A 24,679-nucleotide genomic window follows, 5' to 3' on the forward strand; every position below is an offset into this window, starting at 1 on the left:
TTCCCGGTTGACCACCCGACCATTGTTTAGTACCTTACAAAGAGTACAGTTGGGGACAGGTATCGTTCAAAGACGCCCACAAAATCTGTTACCGAGGTTCCAGTTTTTGACGTGAACCTAGTCATGTTGCCCTCGAGATTTCGTGTTCATCACGGCAAAATATCGACGTCTAAGGAGCAGCGTAGGTCTTTCATATCGAGACAGACCGCGAAAAATTTGCTGCCATACAGGCGTCGTAATACACGGATAACACGGACTCTTAATCACACGAGAACTACGCGGTGCAAACCCTCATGAGAACATACTGTATGGAGCGACTCCTAAGTCCTATCCGCCACGTGTCTCTACTGTTCGTGGTGGTGAAAGGGCTCGCCGTTGTCGGCCTCACAGAGGTGGGCAACGTCACGACTGACTACTAGCTAAAGAGGGGGCTTGCGGTCGTCCAATAGAAACTTAACAGAAAAGAGAGACCCTTGGGTTGTCTTGACATCGTTACTTTGTGCATAGCGACAAACACTGTCAAATGAAGGAACAGACGAGGTAAGTAACAGTGCCGCTGCATTTAGCCAAGGTTGCCAGTATAGGGTTTCAGCAAGAATGATGGAGCTGTTTCTGCTTTGTCGCGGAAAACATCACGTGGCAACAGCGTAACTTTTCCGGACATGTTCTCCTCGACTTAAGTGACTGTAGTAAACCGGAGCTCATACTTGACAGCGGAGACCTTGGCAATTCGGGAATGATCAACACGGTCAGATCTATCAAGCAACGGATATAAGCGCGAAATGTCACAAGCAGCACAACATCTTGACTCAATGTTCGCCATACCTGTCCAATATTGGTCCACGATTTTGTGCTGCTTGGGGTATAAATGTGAGATATATCAAGGTTCAGGTTACCAGATAATTCAGGGGTGCCCAACTCATTCGTGTCCGCGGGCCGCACTGAGCCAAGGAGAAACTACGCGGGCCACATACCACGGCTTTGGTGTAGCCTGTTTCTGATATAGAGGACATAATCCAGAACTTAAAAGACATAAAACGTATTACTTAGCGTTGCTTAATCACAGGGCCAGCTATCCTTTTTATTTGCTGCGTCATGAAGAGACTTGGCACCTCTTATTTTTAACTATTGCGTCAACATCGTGTGAAAGTGATTGCGCATTTGCAATCTTAATGACTGCGCTGAGGTTTTCGTTTGTTACTTGTGAGCGTAACTTTAACTTATCCAGGTTCATCACAGAAAACGCCTGTTGAGACAGTTGTCTCACGAAGTAAAGCCACTACTTATTATTATTAAGCGGGTATCGAAAATGAACAGGCTTGTCCGCAACAACGCGCGTAACTTCCGATACATTCGTCCAATGTAAGAATAAAACGAAGCCGCACCAACTTCAGCGAACTTGTTCTTGTCAGTGCATCGCACAGCAGGTCAATCAGTTCCATGTGTTAGTCATCACGAACGCTGTCAACAACTGCGGAAAACAGCGAGCCAACCCAGGCAGCACAATGTACTGAAAGTCGAGTGCAAAAGGGGTGGACGGGTAGGTGGAAGGCCTTGAACGCAATCGCGAAGCTAAAGAACATTGATAAGACACATACCGTCCACCCCTATTGCACTCGACTTTCAGTACATTGTGCTGCATTGGGAAAACGCTCCGTTTCAAATATCCCACACTCGACGGCTCTTTGTCCGAATTCACTCTAGGGATCACCAATCCTGCGACTGAACCGGTCAGTTTCTGATGGCATTGAAGGCACCAATATTACAAATCGGCCGTGTAGGGTTTGCTCAGAAATATGGTAGGAATGTACTAGTAATATCAATCACGTAAAAATCAGACGCAGGGGACAGGTTTAGAGATTCATCAGGGAAGACGACGGAAGCAACACAGAGACAGACCGGGAACGTCGAATTTTCAACTTTTTAACATATGATTACAATGCAACTGCCCTGACTGCCCTTCTGTGACTTTTGTAGTTTTCGCTGTTTTCATGTGCCAACCGACCACGCTCGTTTCTTAGAGAGTCATCGGCTGTTACAGGTCAGTGGCAACAGTTTTCTATTACAAAAAAAGTAAGATAAAATGCACCAGTACAGAGCCCGATGATACCGACACGACCGTTCATGAAGCTTGGCCGATATTTATTTACTTTTTTTTACCAGGCGGGCCGCCACTTTGGTACCCCTGAGATAATCCAAAGGTGTGAACAAGAGAGTTCAAATCCAGCGCGAGACGTTGGTTTTGTCCAGCACGAACTTCGGGGCTCGAAATAGCAAGGTGGCACTACGGTATAACACAGGCACAACGTGTGCGTCCACTACTTTACTACACTACTACAACTTACTTACTACTACAACACTACTTTACCACAGGGGCGTGAAGCGTTGAATCGTAATTTCTTCTTTTTGCGGGTACTCCGCGCAAGGAAACAGACCAAAGGGAGAACCGCCTCTCCTGTGATTACTTTCTCATCAGGGCAGACCACTAGACCAGGTAGCCAGTGTTATGGGGAGGGGAGGAGTGTATGTTTATTAGGAAAAAACAAAGGAAAGGTTGTCATACTTGGGATTGCGTTTTTGCAAAGATGAGTGTGCCTTAGTTCTTTTGTTGGCGCACATACAAACGGTATACACTCTCTCAAAAAAGAGATCTGTTAATAGAGGGGTTTTAGTAGATCCTACGCTATCGCCTTTGAGTACGCAAGGGCTAGCGTTACTGGTTCTACGCACTCTGCGAAGCTCTCTTTCTGTTATGAGCCTGCGCAGAGCCATCAACGCTATCCCTTACGTACGCAAAGGCGATAGCGTACGATGCACTAAAACACTATTAGTGAATTTAAGTATATCGTGCGCGAAGACAAAAGCGTACGTTATACTAAAATTCACTCTTATCAATCGAACATAATTCAAAGTATAGCGCATGGAACTCCGAGGAAATGGACAAATACTGATCACTCTTCAACTGATAAATACGTCATGGACGAATTTGTTACCTACGCTTAGCATGCCCACTATGCCTATTTACGCCCTTGAAGCCATCAAAAACAGAGCAATCTTCTTCGTCTTTGGTAACTATGAGCGCACAGCAAGCGTTTCTTCTATTAAAAGTAACCTTCAGCTGACTAATCTCGCATTGCACCGAAAAATATTCTGTGTCTTTTCAAAAATATACTATCATAATGATCATTAAGAATGAACCTCCCTGTCTCCCACAAATCTCTCATCGTACCAGTAATCGCCGAAAATTACAAATTCCAACTGGCTCTAATAAGTGCTTTTTGTTCATTCCTTTCTCCCTACACGCACCGCTCTGGAATTATTTCCACCTTCCTGGTAGTCTGACATCAATTTAATCCACTAATTTATGCAAAAGTACAATTTATAATCATTTCAGAGCATGAATATTGCGTAACCCAACGAGTTTTTAACGCTAGCATGATCATTCCACTATTCTTTGTATTTATTGGAAAAAAAAAGGAAAGAACGCTCCCTCTGTAAAGCTGTATGCCGTGAGGCTACGCAAATAAATAAGTGAATGTTCATCAGCAATTATTATTGGAGACAGTAGTTACAAGAAACTATTACGTGGGATACTAACATCATCTGCTTTGTTCTAATAGTATGCACAAGAGATTCTATAAAGCAAGCAGTTGCAAAAGTTACCGATAAATATGCCGTAAAGTGAGAGATGCCCTTTAATATTAGAAAAAAAAATATTGTTAACCTTACACACGTCATTACTTGCGACGTTGATTGAAGATTACGTCATACAGGAAAAAAAGGTTAATTTTCTCAGTGGCTGCCAGGGCTGAAAGACTTAGGTCTTTCAGCGGCATAGCACCGTCGATAAATTGAAGCTTTAAGCAAACATGAGGGTCCCAGCCAGGTTGCTGGGCAAAGAGAAAATGATAGATCGCTGACATGTTCTATCATCCGGCACCCTGTTCGACAAAAGAGGACGAAGACTGGCCCAGACGCGTGGAGACATAGCCTCGGCGGTCGCTCACAATCACAAACGGGTTGGAGGAATGAAAAGGCATGTCATCTGTAGTCGCTGCGCATAGTAGCTGTTTCCATCTGCTGTCTACGCCAGACGCTCATGCGTCATTTTTTGCAGCGCTTTCGAGTATCTATACCCCATCTGGTCTCGGGATTACATCCTATAACGGAATGCTCACGCAATTTACATGGGATATCTTTCCTAACCTTATCTATTCTATAACAAAATGGTCCGTAAAATATATGACTCGTGTATGCCGCAGCTGGATTATTTCCGCCCGGCGATTGTAAGAGCACCTGGTGCAGTAACAACAGCCACGATTATTTTTACTTTTCTCTTCAGTTTACAATTCCGCTCCATTTTGAATGGAGACTCCTTCGTAGCGCGACAATGGTTTCGGCATTATATACTGTCGTGGCCACTGGTAACTAATTTAATGTTTCCGTGGCCTTGACCCGATAAGCGCTAGACTATCGGAGGACAGTCAAGACAACATTAGACCGGTCGACCGTCACTTTTTTTTTTTTGGGGGGGGGGGGGGTCGGGATTGGTATTGACAACACCTGTAAGAACCAAGGCCCAAGCGCAATGAAGAAGCGTTAGGAAATTATTCACGTAAGTCAAAGATAAGCAGATAAGCAGTCTCCTTTCATTGTGCTTCAGCAGCTTTTTTTTTTTTTTCACACGTGTTGTCTCCCGGCCCTCCCAAAATGACAATCGACCGATCCAAAGCTGTTTTCACTTTTCCCCGATAGTCGAGCGCTTAAGTACTCAAGTGATGTCAACATCTCACAGGAAAACTACGCGCGACGACCAGCAGGCCATACAGAGCTTCAATGATCTCGCGCCTTAAACGCTTAACACCATACGTGGTACCAGGGACGAATTCAAGGGGGGGGGGGGGGGGGCAGCATCATCACGACGACCGGTCATACATTGCAATCCCGTCTGGAATACTGGCTGTTAGCTGTATCAGCGCTTTGGTCGAGCCATACATCAATAACCTTCCTTTTTATTTTATAAACAAATTCACCATACCTGCCCCGCATGGCTGCAACGGGTCCCAATGGGCTCAACCAAGGACACCGCCTTGCTAGGTATAGTGGACATTGCCACAGAAAGCACCATGTGTCATCTTGAACTTCGTGGATGTGGTTAGTCGTGTGTCACCCGAAATCCACGAGCAGGTCATGTTATCGAGGGCAGAATACACGTCTTTTTCTTGTTTTTGTATTAATAGTCTTAGTAATTCTAATATAAACGAACTGTCGTATTAGCGAGCATGACACACATATAGGATTGACGTGGGGATGGAATGATTCCGGAGCGGAATGGCTATAATACGAGGATGTCATATTCTGTGTATTCGGTGCCGTGCTTTCATAGCAGACACAAGGAGAGATGTTGCATCTTAAAGATTTTAGCTCATAGTTGCATGCATATTTGAGGAGCATTTGGTGCTCATTATTCGCACTCTAGTGACTATACCTTTATAGATAAAATGGTTAAAAAGCAAGCGAGCTGGTGGCTAAGATCCATGACGAAAACCCGAGACTGGGAAAAAGACGAAAAAACAGACGACACAACACACGTTGTGTCGTCTGTTTTTTCGTCTTTTTCCCAGTCTCGGGTTTTCGTCATGGATCATATACCTTTATGAGACTTTTTTTTTTCTGAGAACGTTTTCAACGGGGGCTTTTTCTCTACACCCAGAAATCTGGGATATCGTGGCATACCTCTCGCCCGTTCTTTCAGGATGCTAAGCACCACGCTAAATATGAAAAGTCTTATTTGTTAATTCCATGCACCATGGGCCTAGATCCTCCCAATCATACTCTGTGGGTTCGTGGGTTCAATTTTCCGTTCTTTTTTTTTTTTTTTTTTCATTGAAATAAGGAAATGTATGCGAGTACAGAACACATATGTAACAAAATAGACTACGCTACGGTGATCTGGAAGATCTAGAGAGACCACATCCTTTTCTATTGCCCGCACTGCCAAACTTCCAGAACCACAATTTCAGTGTATCTCCATCAGCTGGTCTCTGGCGCTCTCACTGTGTAAAAATTGCTTGGTCCATGGCCGAATCCAGTCCCTCAACGTTCTCCCCTACAAGGACGTTTGAATGTTTGAACATGTCTAAATGTTTTGAAGAGTGCTTCTGGAAAGCTGGAAAGGGGGCAGGGGGCGCCTCAGGAGCAAGTTGCATTCGAAACACTCTGATTGTGATAGTGACTTATCTATGCTGCTCAGTTTCTCTCCCAAGCAGCACAATGTACTGAAAGTCGAGTGCAATAGGGGTGAACGGGTAGGTGGAAGGCCTTGAACAGACTTGTGAAACTAAAGAACATTGATAAGACACATACCGTCCACCCCTATTGCACCTGACTTTCAGTACATTGTGCTGCTTGGGCTGTCTTCATTTTTTATCATTGCATGGGTACCTAGTACGTATCCGTTTTGGTTGCTTCAACTGATGCATATTTCCCCTCTTGTAGTGGTCACGCTGACGTACTTGGTTTCCTATTTTGCGCCTTTGTTGGCGTCAATCTTTGTGAAGGCTCTGTTTACGCAATGCGTACACATGTGCGTGTGCACGCGTTGTTACACTCACAAAATTACGTGGGAATGACACATTCCTGTTGTCATACAGTGCACAGAGTCCTGTGTACAGCGTACAATATATATGTCAGAACTGCAGCTATATTTCAGCAGGCTGAAGTACTGGTTAAAAAGTATACAAGCAAAAACAGGCGTCTTGGGTAGGGTGGCACGAGGCCGTAAATTATCCCGTTCGTTTCGCGGTTTTGCGGGATTACTTTGCTGTTTCTATTCGTTTTACTTAGGACCAACTTGGGTATGTTGAAGTGATGGTAATTCCGCCAGCGGCCATTCTGCGTGCAGCACACGTAGTACTGAAGAGCGTCGTATGCCCTAAAAACAGCCTGTTTGTGCTCGATTGTTTGCACGCAGAAAGCCTTCGTTCTTCATGGTCGTTTGTTTGCCTTCTTTCGGAACTTCCATATGGCAAGAATTAGGGAATAAATGGTGATCGAACTTAAGGGGACAGCGGTTTCTTATTTTCAAGTAAGCCAATGCCATAAATGTGGGCTCGAACAAGCATAGATTGAGAAGTTACCCGTCAAAAATAATTCGTTACAAGTTAAGCTACCGTGTGCAAACTGTAACTAAGTTAATAACGAAGTTCTTCAGCCTGAAATGTAACTCGCAGTTACTGAGTTACTTAAAGAAAAGAACGAGTTTCTTCCAAGTTACTTCGGGCACAAAATAGCATTACGCAGGTGCAGCGCGCGTGAGCAGTTGAGTTAGACATTGAGTTGCCTGCGGAGGAGTGCAACACGCTTAGATCGTTTTTGTATATGTCCAACAATGGATCTCTCCCGGTTTGTAAACAAATGGCGTCATAGTGCTCGATAGCGCCACAAATTTGGTAGAATTGAACTACGCTCGAAGCTAGAGGTGAACAAGGTCGCGCCCGAAAGCCACGGTCTTGAGGGGATTACGATATAGTACCTTAAAGGGACGCGACCCTCGGTCCTGCTTTTCTTTAAATGGGAGGCAGCGAACAAGTGCCCGTTCGTGGAGCCCAGCCCTTTCCTTCCGATTTGTTTCGGTTTCAGTCTGTCTACCAATGTCATGATGACGTTTCTCTGGTAGGGGTCTATTCTAACGCTTTGCATCTTATTCCCTGTGGGCGCACTATGGTTCAGCTTCATTTCAATGGCAGCGGTACTTACTTCCTGAATAAAATACTGTCATTGATTGAATATCACGTTTTATGACAAAGAATGCCATGAAGGAACCGGAGAGAAAGCACGAAAATATGTGGACGTGAGTGAAAAGCGAGTTAAAAGTAACTTGGAACTTAACTTAAGTTACTTTGGCAAAGTTACCTGAAAAAGGAACGAGTTCCTTTGAAAGTTACCACGCCGCAAAAGTACCGAGTTAAGTTACATGTTACAAAAAAAAGGAACTTAGTTACAGTAACGAGTTACTTGTAACGAGTTACCGCGAACTCTGCGAACAAGAAGGGTCACCCAATCTCCTGCATTTTGAGGCAGAGCAGACAATATGTCTCTCATTGCTATATTTGTGAACTCAGCTCCGAGGCCCACATGGAGAGCGAGACGCAGAGGTTTGCTTGGTGCACAGACATGTGGTAGATTTTTATGAATAGTGAACTGTGCTGTTTTCTATTGGCGTTATAGTGACTGAAGCGATTCACAAAGTAGAACGAGGGATGACGCATACGATCTCGTTCAAGATCAGATCAAGGATACAGACAATCTCACTGGCTGAATAGACATCGGTTGGGATAGACGTTATAGCAGTGCTGTGTTGTCTAGGGCTCGTATATGGGAGAAACTGCCCTTAGTTTTCTTACTTTTAACTGTTCGTGAAGGAAGACTTCTTCGAAACTACAAGGCATGCAAGATTGTGACCGGTTCTCTGTAAGGCGTCGAACAAGAGTCTAAAACCGTAAAACAGCGGTCATGGAAAGCGTTATGTGTGTGGCCACCACTGGGCGTGACAGCGCAGACATCGTATATCATTTTATCGCCTGTCCGTGCAGAACCGGCCAAGCTCTGGACTTCACTGCACCTCTCAGCTAAGACCTTACGTGCTTTGTTGATGATTCGGCGTAATTAATTTAGAGATGATTTTGTGTCATTCCGTGATTCATGAAAATTTTGAAACTATGCTTATAGCGTCATCTGCTGCTTCATCGTAACATTTCGATTTGGTAATATTCGCCATTAGTGTGAGAGTAGGGTGGCTTTATTTTTTCTGATTGAGGTTCAGACCTGCGCTTAGCCACAGGCTTCTCGAGTCGTAAGTTTAGAAGTAGAAGCACACTAGTTCACCATCTCAACTGCGGTTATTTCTTTAACGGTCGCAGACCAAACTCCAAATATTGGGAGGGGAGGCTAGAATCGGTACTCTCGAATGTCTCCGCAAGTGACACCTTCAAGGAACCAATTTTTGGAAATTCAGTTTGCATGCATTTGTTTAGCCGACGACAGCGCAACCATTTTCAGGACTTATTCCAGAACTCCAATTTAAAAACATCTATGAAACAGCCATATTGTTTCCAGGTGCTGGTGTGAAGTGTTGGTCAGAAGTGGAAAATCTCAGGTCATGCGGTTTTCCTTTCTTTATTTTTTTAGTTTTTTTTTCATCTTTCTTCTTAAGTGCACCCCTCCCCCCGCCAGATCTCAGATACTAATCCACCCCTGCCTGGTACTCTGTGGAACGAGGGAAAAGAGGGAAAAACGATAGACCTCTCCCTGTTTGTAAACAAATGACGTCATAGTGTTCGACAGCGCCACCAGCTTGGTAGAGTTGAGCTATGCTCGAAGCTAAGTGGCGGACAAGGTCGCGCCCGAAAACCACGGTCTTGAGGGGATTACGATGATCCCTGAAAAGGACGCGACCTTCGGTCCTACTTTTCTTTCAATAGGAGGCAGCGAACAAGTGCCCATTCTTGGAAACCAGCTCTCCCCTTCCGATCTGTTTCGGTTTCAGTCTGTCTACCAACGTCATGATGACGTTTCTCGGGTAGAGGTTTATTAGGAGGATCGCATTGCTCTGTCATCCATCGACATGGCAACGTCATGAAACTTCATATCAAGGACACCTGGCAAGGAGCAACACCTGATGATGGTGGCGAAACAAACAGGGAGAGGCTGAATTTGTCACAATCTCTCCCTATTATTATCTTTTCGCCAACATGAACATCACCTGAACTCCTAGTCTGCTTCTACTCCTCTCATTCTCCTTCACGTTTTAATGCGACAGCATTCGTGGGCTCACAGCTCAGAAATTCCTGTGGCTCCGCGCCGAAAACTCAGCTCGGACAATTGATAGCGGCACGGCAACCTACGCATAACAGCTTATGGCCGCTGCAAGGAAGAAAAAAAAAAAAAGAAAAGAAAACTTTAGAATCTCCCGTTGCTGACATGCGACTACTGAAGCATTTGCAGGCGAACGGTTGCCGTGTTGTGCGACCTTCACAGCCTCTTACTGTATTTCACCAACGGGTCCGTGCGGCTATACAGACGGGGGCGGTTAACATTTAATAATATAATGTTAATATGAGCAGCATACCGAAAGATTTACAAAGTCAACATGAACAAATTGCACAGGTACGTGGAAGAAAATGAATCATTTGGGTCGAATAGAGCAAACAATGACAGCACAAGAAAGTGTGCAACGTGGAGATTAAAAACGACCATGCAGCGAAATGGTCGCGCAAACGTTTAGATATTAATCTTGAAATGAACTCGTTGAGTGTGAGGGAATGCCCACTTTCTGCGTGTGATCGGCACGAGCTGAAATATGTGTAGACTCTTCGATTAACGATTCTCTAATGTAGGTATTAAATTTGATGAAACGAACAGGCACATGTTATTGTTCGGTGAGTGGAAGCCAGAGGCAGGTTGAGCACGGTTAAAGCTAACTAACTCTCTCACACACGCACGCACGCACAGAGACAGACAGTCAGGCTGGGCGCTGCGTGGTTCAAATTCCCCCGTTGTCCGGCTTTTTCTATGACTGCCACATATCAGCAGATTGAGGTTATGTGTCAGTGACACTGACGGTGCGGTTGCAATTAACGAATGTGAATCGTTAATCTTTAATCGTTAATTTTAAATGGTAATCGTTAATCGTTAAAACAAGATATCCAAGAAAGAATCGGGCTGCCTTGTTTCGTACCGTTTCTACTGAGTTCGAGATTGCGCTGCGAGCAGTATCCCACACAGAGGGTACATATTCCAGCTTTGGAAGGAGTAGTGATTTGGAGGACCGTCATTGAGGGACCAACTGTGGGCTCACGGTTCCTTCACTTTCACATCGCGCAACTACGTTGCGAGATGGCTATGTGCACCCCTCCCCCACAGAATGATGATGATGATGATTTTGGGTTTAATGGTGCAACAACAACGGAGGTCATAACGGGTCTGGGCTAACACCCCAGACAAAGTTATCGCCAGCATTACATCACAACTCATTGCAGTACTGCTGCTACATTTGACACACATCTGCAAACCATTACGGGCAATTTAAAATCATCCCCGCATGCTCTGAGAAGTTCAACGATCGCTATCGCATTACTCCTTGTTGCACCAGCAGGGAGACCACTAACTTTTTTTTGTGCGGTTGTGTGTGTTGACCTAATAGATGAGTCAGGAAAGAGTGAGCTCATCTTCCTTGACGTTTCACCCATTTATTGACCCGAATTCCCTCAATTTTCTACACTCCTCTTGTATTGTTTACTTATTAGATTCTCATTCTCAGCTATTTGCATCCACGCATCGCAGGTAACAGTCTCCAATTGACCCGTTCGCACTTTTGGGTGAATAAGTGGCGAGATTGGCTCGTTATTTACAAGGTGCAGTGCAAGAGGCGGCGCCCTTCGTCTCTCACACAAGTTTGGTGGCAGTCAGAGCCACAGAGCTGTTTCCGTAAAATCAGTGTCATTAGTGAGTTTTAGTGTACCGTATGGTATCGCCGTTGCGTACGTAAGGCATAGCGTTGGTGGTTCTGCGCACGCGTAAAACATAAAGAGAGCTTCGCGCAGTGCGCAGAACCACCACGCTATCCCTTACGTACGCAAAGGCGATTACGTACGATACACTAAAATTATCTATTTATGAGTTTTAGGAAACCGTGAGCGCCATCAGATTCCTTTTCCGTACCGCTATCAGCCAATCTGCTATTATCGAGTTTTAGTATACCGTTGATAAGGTTATCGTGTCTATCGGAACCAATCGTAGTCGCGCGTGACTCAGAATCTTATCCACTGATTGGATCCGGTTGGTACGGTTCGACGCAAGCCACCGTTAACAACGGTCTGCTGAAACTCTATTGTTACACTGATAGCCGATTGGCTGATACCGTTATGGATGAGCAATTGGAGGGCGCTCACGGTTTCCTAAAAGCCCCATTAGGCCGGTTTCACACGACCGTATTTGTCGTCCATTTGCTTCAAAAACAGAACCTAAATGCAGTCGAGCTCCGTTCGCCCCAATGGGTCCATTTTGGCTGCGTTGAAAACACGACAGGGTTCGTGTGAAACCCGCCTTAGGGAGCTTTAGAAAATCGTAAGCGCCCCTCGATTCTGACTTCGTATCGCTGTCAGTCAATCAGATATCAGCAACGTGATGTCAGTGACGTGACGTGACATCGCGTTGCTGATATCTGACTGACTGACAGCGATACGGAGTCGTAATCGTAGGGCGCCTACGATTTCCAAAATGACAGAACGTGCATGCTGATGGTGCCGACATGACTTCGCACCTCTCTATGTTTTTAAGCAAAGGAGACGCGGGGAAGATCTAAAGTCGTATGTCTAATCTCGCAAAGTTCCAAACGGTCAGAATATAATGTAGTAGTATGCGAACGGCCTTGTAGCTGAACATATTTCCAAGGAGTGTTGCGGGAGTTGCAATTCCAGCTGAGGTAATAAATGGACACGGAACACTAGCCTTTTTTTTTTTTCGAGCACGCGGCAAAATACGATCTGTCTTGCAGTTGAGTTCTGAGAGTGAGTGCTTTGGAGAAAATACTATACTTTTATCGGCTTGGGTTGCTGTCGGCTTTGTGACCGCGACTCTTGCATTTAGTATGGTGGTCATCGCAGCGCAATATGGGGAGGACACTTGAGGTGCTCGCTGTAGTGTTTTAGTACATGATCTTTTCAATGAAGTTTCTCAGTACAATGATAAGCGTATCACTCTGATGTTGAACGTTTCTTCACTCAAGAGAATACACTGGGCAGAACATGAGGTTAACTGAACCGCCGAAGGGTCCGTACGCAATACGTGTCGTGCTGTTAGCTGTTTACTGTGTTTTGCGCAATACCACATTATTTTTCTACAGAAACTTTAGTATAGTTAATCTCCTCCCGTAAGATTTACTTTCAGAGCAAAGTACAGCTCTTGCTTCCCTAGATGGCGTCGCTATAACCCCCAAGTCTTACCCATATTCGAACGCACGACACCCTGTTTTTGGGGTGCGCGGGAAACGTTGTTTAGGCAATACAACGAGTCAGTCGTATTGTTCACTCCTTGATTTTCGCTCGGCTCATTTCATCCACATGAATACATTCAATTATTCATTTCAAACACATGCATAAGCACGACTAGTTTTTTTACGAGACATAGGGGCAAAGTAAAGGCAAACTGTGCTACAATAGTCCACTGATTCCACAAGAACCACACAGGCTTACAAAGAGTACCGTCTAATAGAAAAAAAAAAACGACACCTGCAACAACTTTGCGACATGGCAAAAGGTCATCAAAACTCGACTGAAGATAATCTGCGGCTCACGAGCAACGACCCAAGCAGCAAAATGCACTGAAAGTCGAGTGCAATAGGGGTGGACGGGTAGGTGAAAGGCCTTGAACAGATTCGTGAAACTACAGAACACCGATAAGACACATACCGTCCACCCCTATTGCACTTGAGTTTCAGTACATTGTGCTGCTTTGGGACGTGGTATTGGCTTCCCTCGTTTGGTGTTGGCTGCACGTGTCAAAACGAAGTACACATGCCAACGCGTCACTGCAAAAGCAGTCCAACCGGTTAATCATGGGTGCACGCAAAGGTGGTTTCAATTAGCACGAGATATTAGAGACACCACAACATGTCATACAGTAAGAGAAGCAGCTAAAAGACATTCGAATTAACGTGTACGCCATTTGCACAAAAATCACTCGGGACCATCACAGCCAGATTGGGCTGCCCATTCAAAAAAAAAAAAAAGAAGACGAACTTCGAAAGCTCCATCCCGAACGGGGTCGCGAATATCGGTGGGTAATATACGGATATGCGCGACAGTTCCGAAGATGCTATTTTACTACGACGAAGCCAGTGTTCAATAGCCTTATACGGTGCTCGTCCACCGGTGACATTCGCGACATAATATCCAGGAAGCTTAACTGCATCTCGCAAACGCTAAATGGACGATTCAACCGTTCGCCAACATACTCATTAGCGACCAATTAATACCCTCTTTCGAGCTAAACTGATAATATTTCAACAAACAAAACAACGCATTGTTTCTACGTTCATGCTTTTTGCGAAACTTTATACATGTGTCACTCTCATGACTTCTCAACCACATTCAACTATGCAGTAATGAACAGAACCGTTAAGACCGTCTAGAAATACAAACCATTGAAAGAAAATTTCAAACATGCACCAGACAGTTGCAAAACTTTCAAAGTTTTCATGGGAAAATTTACAAACTTCCAATGTTTGTGAACGAAAGAGTTGTTAATGCGTGGAGCGTGGGGAAAACTCTTCGCCTCTCCCACACACTTCACGCATACACATGGAATGGAAGTAGGCTCACCCAATGAAGCGTCGAAGAAGCCAAGCAAGAATCCGACGTGCACTAGCACGGCGGCGACGAGCATCCGGCGCATGGAGAGCACGCTGACGAGCGGCATATCCGGCGCCAACTCTGTCTCTGCGTCCGCCGCGGGGGATGGCGAGCGAACGCCCGGACTCCGAACTCCCGACAGGGGTCGCCGATGACGAGCCCAGCGCCACGCAGCTAGCCGCAGCAGCGGTCCAGAGCAGTAGTCTTCGTTGCGCTGCAGCCCAAAAGGAGAAATGTTTGGGGTCTATAAACTGCCCGAAGAGTGCAATTCCAATCACGCAGTTGCCCTGCAAGAATATTCTATCAGAAAGACTGCAGTGGTACTTGCTGGAATCATCAGTTTTAACTGTTTATCGTGTGACCAAAATTCAAAGAATAGGAAATGATCTCCCTTGAGCTTTCTAGGGAGCAGGAAGTTCATACCGCTCAACTGGCAACAAAGTGAGCTCATCGTAGTTGCTGGGACAATGTGACAATCATCAGTAAGTGAACATTACAACGGGGTACAGTACCGCAACGTAACACCCCACAGTACAGTCGACACGTATTTGTTATTCTTGTTGTCTTGTGTGAATGTACTAAGTTTGAGGTATTTCAGAGCTCGCTTCCATATACGTCCTCTCCATCCTTACGTATCCTCTAACTTGATCACAAATATCCGGGTCGCGGGGCAGAATAACCAGTCATAACGTGAAGGTCGTAACGCGTGTGTGTATATGTATATATATATATATGTATATATATATATATATATATATATATATATATATATATATATACTCATGGAACGATGCGGCAGCACCAGAGGACACGTGTTTCGCCGTGTTTGCGGCTCATCGGCCCTGGGTAGCTGCGCATCGTTCCGAATTGGCAAACCAGGGGTCACTCAGCGAGCGATATACACCTGGGAGGATGCATGAGCACTCCTCAATGCCACAGTGCAAGCCAGTGAATTGTAATGCAGGAAAAAAGCCATTAAAGAAACAAATAAATGATACTAGACGTGTTTGAAATTCAAACTTACAGATTAATATGGCTTCTATGGCTGCACGCAGAGAAACAGATACTCATGGAACGATGCGGCAGCACCAGAGGACACGTGTTTCGCCGTGTTTGCGGCTCATCGGCCCTGGGTAGCTGCGCATCGTTCCGAATTGGCAAACCAGGGGTCACTCAGCGAGCGATATACACCTGGGAGGGTGACTGAGCACTCCTCAATGCCACAGTGCAAGCCAGTGAATTGTAATGCAGGAAAAAAGCCATTAAAGAAACAAATAAATGATACTAGACGTGTTTGAAATTCAAACTTACAGATTAATATGGCTTCTATGGCTGCACGCAGAGAAACAGATACTCATGGAACGATGCGGCAGCACCAGAGGACACGTGTTTCGCCGTGTTTGCGGCTCATCGGCCCTAGGTAGCTGCGCATCGTTCCGAATTGGCAAACCAGGGGTCACTCAGCGAGCGATATACACCTGGGAGGGTGACTGAGCACTCCTCAATGCCACAGTGCAAGCCAGTGAATTGTAATGCAGGAAAAAAGCCATTAAAGAAACAAATAAATGATACTAGACGTGTTTGAAATTCAAACTTACAGATTAATATGGCTTCTATGGCTGCACGCAGAGAAACAGATACTCATGGAACGATAGAAGCCATATTAATCTGTAAGTTTGAATTTCAAACACGTCTAGTATCATTTATTTGTTTCTTTAATGGCTTTTTTCCTGCATTATATATATATATACATTTTTTTTAGGATCTCAGATCACATATATCGATGTTTAAGAAATCAAAGCTAATAATAGCAGGCGACTTTAATCTCCCAGGAATCAATTGGGACGCATTAAGTGCAGAAATAAGTGATAAAAACTGTGAATTACTGATTGATATGGCGTTTGAGTTTAACCTGAGACAGGTTGTTACTAATCCAACGCGTGTTCAAGGGGACAGTTCTTACATACTAGACCTTGTGTTCTTAAAAAATGATGTTGCATTGAATGAGTGTGAAGTTTTCGATGGTATGTCAGACCATTTCGCCGTAGTTGTGACTATTCCAATGAAAGTTCCTTCGAAGCACCACATAGGGAAAGTGTATAACTTTGATAACGCTGACGACACGAGTGTCCTCGACTTCCTGGCAGACAGATACGACAACTTTGAAAGATGTGTGATGTGCGAGTCCAGTTGTGTTGATGACTTGTGGCTTTGTTTCAAGGCACTTGCTAATGAAAGTATTACTAGGTTTGTCCCAATTAAGTTTAGAAAGGTGAACATTTCAAACCCTTGGATAACACGTGAGATTATACAGTCTAAGAGACGTCTTCAAAGGTTACGCTCTCGTCGGCGATTATCGGCATCAAATGAACTTGCTTATCAGACTGCAACCGCTGATTTTAAGCTGAAGCTTAAAGGAGCGAAATTCAACTTCTATAACGTCACTATGAAAAATTACTCCAGCACAAGTCCACGGAAATTTTGGAGATATATCTCACCCCCAAAAGGAAAAGAAAACCGGTCATTTACTATTAACGAGATTAGTGTCGAGGACCCTCGTGTGATATCTGAAGCATTTAACTGCCATTTCCAGTCAGTTTTCACATGTGATAATGGTCGTTGTCACGATTTTGTTGCTAATAGAAATGTCGATTGTCTAGGGGACTTGATAATTCGGGAAGAAAGTGTTCTCAATCTATTGCTAAGTTTGGATGTGAGAAAGAGTGCGGGTCCAGACGGGATCCCTAATACGTTTCTGAGGCGCTATGCAGTTTGGGTGTCGAAATATCTTTGCCTTATATTTAACCGCAGCTTACGTGATGGCTCAGTGCCGGCAGAATGGAAGGTCGCGAAGGTATGCCCGATACCTAAAGATGGGGACCAGCGTGTTGTCACGAATTACAGGCTGATTTCATTATTATCAGTTGCTGGTAAGGTAATGGAGCATATAATAGCGGCGCACATAATGAATTATGTAGAAAAGTACGGTATCTTATCAAAGAAACAGCACGGGTTCCGCAAAGGTTACTCGACAATTACACAATTTACTGAAATTATGCACGACTTCGCTTCTGCAGTTAACGATAAAAAGCAAACAGATGCTGTATTTTTGGATCTCCGGCGCGCGTTGCACAAGAAACTTGAGGGAAAACTCCAGCATATTTTACGTAATGATGCAGTTATTAGGTGGATGTCTCATTACTTGTCCGATAGGGAACAATTCGTGCACTTCGCTGGCTCCAGTTCCACACGAGCTCCGGTTAGCTCCGGAGTCCCGCAGGGATCTGTGTTGGGACCGGCACTCTTTCTTCTTTATATGAACGATATCTGTGAATCGGTGTCTCACTTACCTGTATGTATTAGACTTTACGCTGATGACTGTGTTGTTTATTGTCGAGTCAGTGATGAGAATGATCATATTATACTTGCACAGGCTCTCGAGAAAATTAACGAATGGTGCGACATGTGGCAGATGTCAATTAATCCGGAGAAAACCGTTGTTATGTCTATATCACACAAAAGGAAACCTCTTATTCACAGTTACAGTATCGGAAATATTCCACTTGGGAGAGTTGAACAGGTTAAATACCTAGGGATAATCATTCAGTCAGATTTATCATGGAATGCGCAAGTAGACCACGTTGTGAACAAGGCGAGAAAGAAACTGTGGTATTTAAGACGAAATTTAAGGTTTCTAACATGTGATACGAAATTGAGTTTATATAAATCCTTTGTGAGGCCTGTACTCGAATATGGGTCTGTTATTTGGGATCCGTTTACCAAGAGGAATTATGACAAATTAATACGGGTTCAAAATCAAGCACTGAGATTTATTTTTAACAGTTACGGCTCTTCAATTACAATGCTACAGCAAAGAGGAACTTAGGCAACATCCCGGACAGATTTAGGCTGGAGAGACTCAAATTCTTGTACCAAATAGTACATGGAACAACAACAACAACTTTATTTTCGGCCTTGGAGAGTGGGGAGTTTCATCGCAACAGGCGATACTCTACCCCAGTGCTTGGTGGAATGGGGGGAATAAAATAACGAGCCCCTTTACAATAACGATCGAAGTCCGATGGTGTCCAGAAATGTCAGAAGAGCGGCGGCACTGTGCTCCTTCCCCCTCTCCCGTTGGGGATGAAGGAAATACGCGTCTTCTAAGAAGCGCAATGAACAAAAAGAAAAAAAATGGCGTTCCTTCACGAATTTTTTGCGGGCGATCTATCGAACGGATTTTTGCTCTGAAAACGGCTACGATATCAGGTGACCGAAAGGAACAGATGCTCTCATTGGGACAACTTTGTAGCTTTTTTAATTAAAAAGTTAATTAATGAAAGTTAATTAAGACATTGCCTTTGGACTTTGCTAATGCCCTGCTAGGGAGTGCCCTTCAGCATATGCTATATTGCAATTGATTTCACCTTGGAAAAAGTGTTTTATATATTTTAAAAAAATCTGTTCACACTTAGCGTGGACACCCTGTATATATATATATATATATATATATATATATATATATATATATATATATACAGGGTGGGGGTTCAGCCCTGAAAAAAAAATATATATATATATATATATATATATATTTTTTTTTTTTTCAGGGCTGAACCCACAACCTTAGAGTTGCCTGGTGAAAAAGTGAGCTTGCGTCGCTTAGAACTTATGTGCACCCACCAGAAAAAACAAAGAAACAAAAAATCTCGCGCCTGAGGCGTGTCGTTTTTGCTTTGAGACGTGCTTTGTTTGGTTTTCCCCTTTTCGGTTTAGCCGCACACTACCACCAAAAATATTTTGGTGATAGTGTGCCACGATCCTTGTCTATTGAAAAACAAAAATAAAAAAATGTATTTTGGGACACTTGTCTGGAAGGGGAAAAAAACTAGAAAAACAACAACTCCATCCATCCATAATGTTTCGCCCGTATTACTTGCTGAAAGGTTTCCAGAAAGGGTTATTGGACAGAGTTGTTTCTGCATACAGTTTTCTCTTTATTGTGTGTGTGTGTGGGGGGGGGGCGTATAGACACACGCTGTAACACGTACGGTAGCCCTACTTCTGTGCAGTAGTGGCACTGTAGTTTCAGAAGGTGAGGAGCGATTTATCCATAATCGCATACAAGGAGGAATTACAAAAAATGCAGGGAGGGCGGGGGGTCATTATTAGTTACGTTATAACAGCTCGCTGTATCATTGTTGGCATGTGTCTAAAGCTAAAATAACAAAGCCCTCCCAGTAGGGGATGCACAGAAAATAAGGGGAAAGAGGTGTCTCCACGCAATTGGGGGGTGTAGGGGCTGGAGGGGGTCTGTATAAAACACTGCGGGTAGATTGGCGTGGCTATGGTTCGTTTACTAACTGAACAATTGTTTCTGTTCTTAGGCACCTTGACGCTTGTGTTGTGCTTGTCTGTCTCATTTACCGTTCGCTTTTCCCCTAAACCTAACAGACCTAAACCTAACCTTTAATTCATACAGAAATCGTACAGAAATACACCTTGATGAAGATTTCGTTAGTTTTAGGGGAAAAGCAAATAGTAAACGAGTTGGAAAGAAAAGATGTTCTGAGGTTTAAACACAAACAGAAATCCACAGATATCGTATCCTATATTCTAGAACAGAAGTACACATATGAATTCTAAAACCGAGAGACAAGGGGTGAAAGAGACTTGTTTCACGTTCATGTCTGTGAATCACACACACAAAAAAAAAGAGAGAAAGAAGGGAAACCGCCAGTGTGCGTCCATTGTGCTCGTCACAAAGGCAGCGAAGGAAGTAAGCCATTAGGGCGCTCTTGCATCACCGGAAGAAGGCAGGTGAGTGTTCCTCGGTAGCACGAGAGCGTACGGCGCACGTCTCCTTTTGCTTCCTCTGAGCCTCATTCAGTTGTTTACATCCCCTTCGATACCCGCATAGTTGATGAATTTGACGGGTTCCTGTAGCTGCATTTTTTGTTGACAATTACCGCTACCTGCTAACATTAGCCAGTGTACCTCATTATGTGCAACAACTACAACACGTGTGAGTAGAGTGCACGGAAAACACAACTAACTCCTACCTGCACACGGCCCCGCGCTGCTACGGTAAGTTACGACGTGTGGATGCCGGCAAGTTGAAAGGTTTCTTCGCAGAACAGGAATGTTAATCATAAAAATAAAATAAAAAAAAGAAAGAAAGAGGTACCGAACCTGCTATGAACGGAAATTTGTGAAAAAGAAAGGAACATAGTGGTGAGGGCAAGTCGAAACCTCTGTTTGCTGGCTTGACTCCGAAAAGTAGCGCTCGAAGTTCACCTTTATTGAAATCGCATAAAGTCTACTAAACCTCTATTCTGTAACAGGACCAGAAATAATTCAATTTATACCGGTAAACACTGGACTCAGCATAAACAACGCTGGACATTCAATAACTCGCTGTGTATAGTTTTAACAGCGTCTATCACTATACGTCATGTTTGTATTTCCGGCGAACAAAAAAGAAAAAGAAAATAAAAAGAAGCCGCTCCTACAAAAATGCGACGTTATCAACGACCAGTACTTGGGTCGTGTCCAACGCGGTACGAACGATGCATGTGCACACCGTACAACCAAACTGGTTTAGAACGACAATCTAGGAAGGTGGAGGAATGCGCGCGTTAACCTGTGTCGAAGCGTGAAATCACTTGAGCGTGCGCTGCCGTTCGAGAGTGTTGTCTCCTGTAAAGCGTGCTTTGGCTGCATAACTCTGCGTCATATTCACGAAGCCGCCTTTACAGACTTGCATGCATTTTGATAGATGCCCGGTCAGGTTTCCTTGTGACGGCTTTCTTCATAAACAATAGTGACTTCAGTTTACGACTCCTTAACTTTTATATCCAGGAATACAAACTAAAAACGAGATTAATGTGACTCCATAATTTGTATCATACTTCACATGGAACGCGTGTTTTAACTGCCTCGAGCTACCAAGTGCATCAGGACTTCGAAACGAATGCTTCAACATCTTAAATCACGACGCACAAGGCTGTGCCATTTTTCCATGTCAAGGAATTAAACTCTAGGTGTAGTTCATTGTGCGAAGCCCGCAGTCCACAACCAGTAACATCACGATTTCAGCAGTCCTAGAAACTTTTTATAGCTATAATAGACTGCGGCCGTCCGTAAACAGTATTGGTCCAAGCATACCTGACGTAGTCCCCCCACCTTTTAGCAAGCGCGGTTGCATACTCTTGAAAGGTGGTGTCAGCGAGCGTTCTAGCGCACAAACACAGCACACAAACTAGCACAAGACATCAAACTAGCCTAACCTCCTACCGTTGTTCATAACTGAGGTCACAGGGACACTTAGCAACAAAACGAAAGAAGAAAGCAAATGAGAGAGAGAGAGAGTAACAGCTTAATGCGAGGTCTTAATGCAACTTTCGAAAAACATCGAATACCTTGTACAGTGCTGGACAAAAGTTTACTGAACACGCTCCGGTGCATTCCTTCCCGAGAGTGGCATGTTATAGCAGCGAATAGTACCGTACGAGTTGCAACCAGGTGACCGGGTTACCTGGGGCACATATCTATAAGTCCGTAGGGTCCCATTCGCTGCTACCGTTTCACTCTGGGGAAGGAAGGCACCGGAGCGTGTTCCGTAAATATTTGTCCGGCACTGTACCTGGTGGCTGGCATGCCGTCTATAGGCAAGTTGTGTTCCGCTCTCTGGTTTCCTTCCTTGGGACTCCCGAGGAACGGCCATCATTTTAGAAGTGTAGTAGCGAGAGCCATCCTAAGCCTGGTGGAGCAGCCAGCGCAATGTAGAGTTGGGCTAACCTCTCCATAAATTCCTTCCTTAAACCAACCAGCCAACCCTGTGGCAAAGAGAGAAGAGGAAGGAGCGACAAATCGGTAAGTATACTAGACTGCTGCGGTAAGCCCACGAAATGCAATGTGGTTTGCTGAGGATGGTGAACGGATAAGTGGAGAAGGAATTTCGCAACAAGAGTAAGCCGACACTGGACCTTAACAGCCAGAGTACGAAAGACAAGAAAAAGGAAAAGGCGCGGTTTAGACGCCTAAAATAGGCACCTAAAATACTAAAGCAGGCAGGTGTATCTGCGGCAGGAGCAACCGCTTTGGTGCGCTGGACAAAGACGCATTGTTCTCTGTGCCCTAACAAGTATACTGAGCTCGGAACATTACCAAGAAAGGTAAAGTATGATACGGTAAATTTAGAGTATTACGGGATGGCAGCTATTCTGAAGCGTAAAATATGCCAGCCAAAACAGGTATCGACGATCACCGAAAAATTCCTGAACTTCAAAAAAAAAAAAAAAAAAGAAGAAGAAAGAAGAGATAGTAACTTCTTGTTTTGTGTTCCGTGTTAGCGCCGCGAAGCAACTGCCGCTTTGAGCGGTGTATAGATGTGGATAGATGAAGAGAGGACAGCAGAAAGGAGTGAGGGACAGCGGGGGGAGGGGGGGTTGGTATGCGTCCTGGGACGACTTCAAGGGGAACTGTGGCAACGTTCTTCTGGAAAGTCTTCGGAAAACCTCAGGGAAAACCTCAGACAGCACAGCCGGTGGTAGGGGAGGGTAATTGCAGCAGAATAAATACAGTTTTCAGATGAACGTTCTGTCGCATTTTCTAAAATGTAATTTACTCGCAGAGACGTGTAGTAGTTCCTGCAGTCGGAAGAACATACCTGTACCTCTAAATGTTCGACACGTTGACACGGGCCGTGTTGCTGCGCAGGCTCCATTTACGCCACGTGTATTTCCTTGATATAAAGGGCTAAAAAAAAGTACTGTTGTTCAGAGCACATTTCGTTCACCGCGTTTACATCGTTCGTTACAAAACCTTTCGGGTCGTCAATCATTCGCCGCTGCACTTCTATCACCATATCGATGCTCTTGTTGAGGAACTCACAAGAAGTTTACAGCATGGGGGTACTGTTCTCGGAGAAAGTGGGCTGAGCACACAAGTAAGGACAAGTCCGCATCGAATGTGCCCACATCCAATGTTATTTAACAATGCAGTGTTAACAGCGGAAGTCACAACTTTCAACCAGATTTACTCACACCGAACGAACGACAAATGTAAAACGCTGCACACTGGAAATTTCTTCTTCCCACTCACTCAAAGCCTCCTTTCCCCACTCTGCTTATCCGAAACAGGTGTCCCTAGTGATCAGAGACTCCGCCTTCTTTTAAATATTTTTCCTTTCATTGTTATCTGCGTAGTTTCCGTATGATGGACTACAATGAGCGGTGTGCTGAACGGCCTATATGAAGCATTGCGAGCGCGTATGCCCCTCGACTGAGGCCGGGCACGTGACCTTTGACAGCACGCGATTGCCGCTCACCATGCGGGTTCTCGTTGAACTACGACAACAAGCTTAGTATTCACGTGTGTAGCTAGTTTCGGAGTACAGGTTTTCTTTCTTTTTTTAAGCAAGGTGCTGATCTGGATACTGAACAGTTTTATTCGCCGCCAAGTATGTATTTGTAGTCAAGCCGCGTGACACCCGAGGCTATCACGCTGCCTAGCCCACGTGCGCTGCCAGCGAAACACACGCAAATAGCACAGGTCATGTGATCTCACAGGCGCCGAGGGCGGTGGCCGCTCTTCTTTATCAGTGGGATGATAAACAACAGTCTATCGAACAGGCACGCTATAGGGATGGCCACTTTGTGTATACATAGCCCACAATAAAAGGGAAGAGGTGACTTTCCTCGTGCACCTATTGACATGCATCTTCCTACTTGTATCAAGTGACCGTGCTTTTATCTAATGCACGAGTCCAGAAGACTCAATGTGCTAGATCGCAGTTTTACTAGTGCATTAGTTTTACGCCCACAGAAGATGTACTCTTCACAAACTTATTGAGTGGTTCTTTGCGATTGTTTTTCTTCCGCTGTTCTTTGTTTAGTCACGCAGGACAAAAAGTATAGACGTTCCCCTTTCCCCTGCCTTCCAACGCCCATGCATAGTTTATGAAACGTGCACTTGTTTACTGACAACTGTTTGGCAACTTCTGAACTGGCATATGTTGTTGTTGTTCGTACTCAGGAAGCTGCAGGTCCTCCTCAATGGTACAACCTAGTTTCAGCTTTTTCAACCAGTTAATGCATGGAAATGTTCGTGCGCTGTTTTCAATGTCCACTTGTATATTATGTATACAGTCTGTGTAAATCACTCCTGCTTTTTCTGGACCCGTTGAAAACGTTTACCTTGCGGCGTTGGACATAGAAATAAACAACGTTAATTGGGAAGAATTTGGTTGCAAGCAGATGACCGTA

The 24,679-nt window shown here is 44.5% G+C and overlaps 1 protein-coding gene across 1 annotated transcript in view; it reads right to left on the reverse strand.

Annotated features, from left to right (window-relative positions):
* The window catches only part of LOC135378256 (synaptogenesis protein syg-2-like), a 637,949-nt gene that overhangs the window by 607,037 nt on the left and 6,233 nt on the right, over positions 1-24,679 (reverse strand). The window contains exon 2 of the mRNA XM_064611235.1: positions 14,382-14,625. Within this exon, the coding sequence (XP_064467305.1) occupies positions 14,382-14,478 (97 nt within the window). The 5' untranslated portion in view covers positions 14,479-14,625. The remainder of the gene's footprint in view (positions 1-14,381; positions 14,626-24,679) is intronic.

The sequence above is a fragment of the Ornithodoros turicata genome, chromosome 1 (assembly GCF_037126465.1).
Source record: "Ornithodoros turicata isolate Travis chromosome 1, ASM3712646v1, whole genome shotgun sequence".
Lineage (NCBI taxonomy): Eukaryota > Metazoa > Arthropoda > Arachnida > Ixodida > Argasidae > Ornithodoros > Ornithodoros turicata.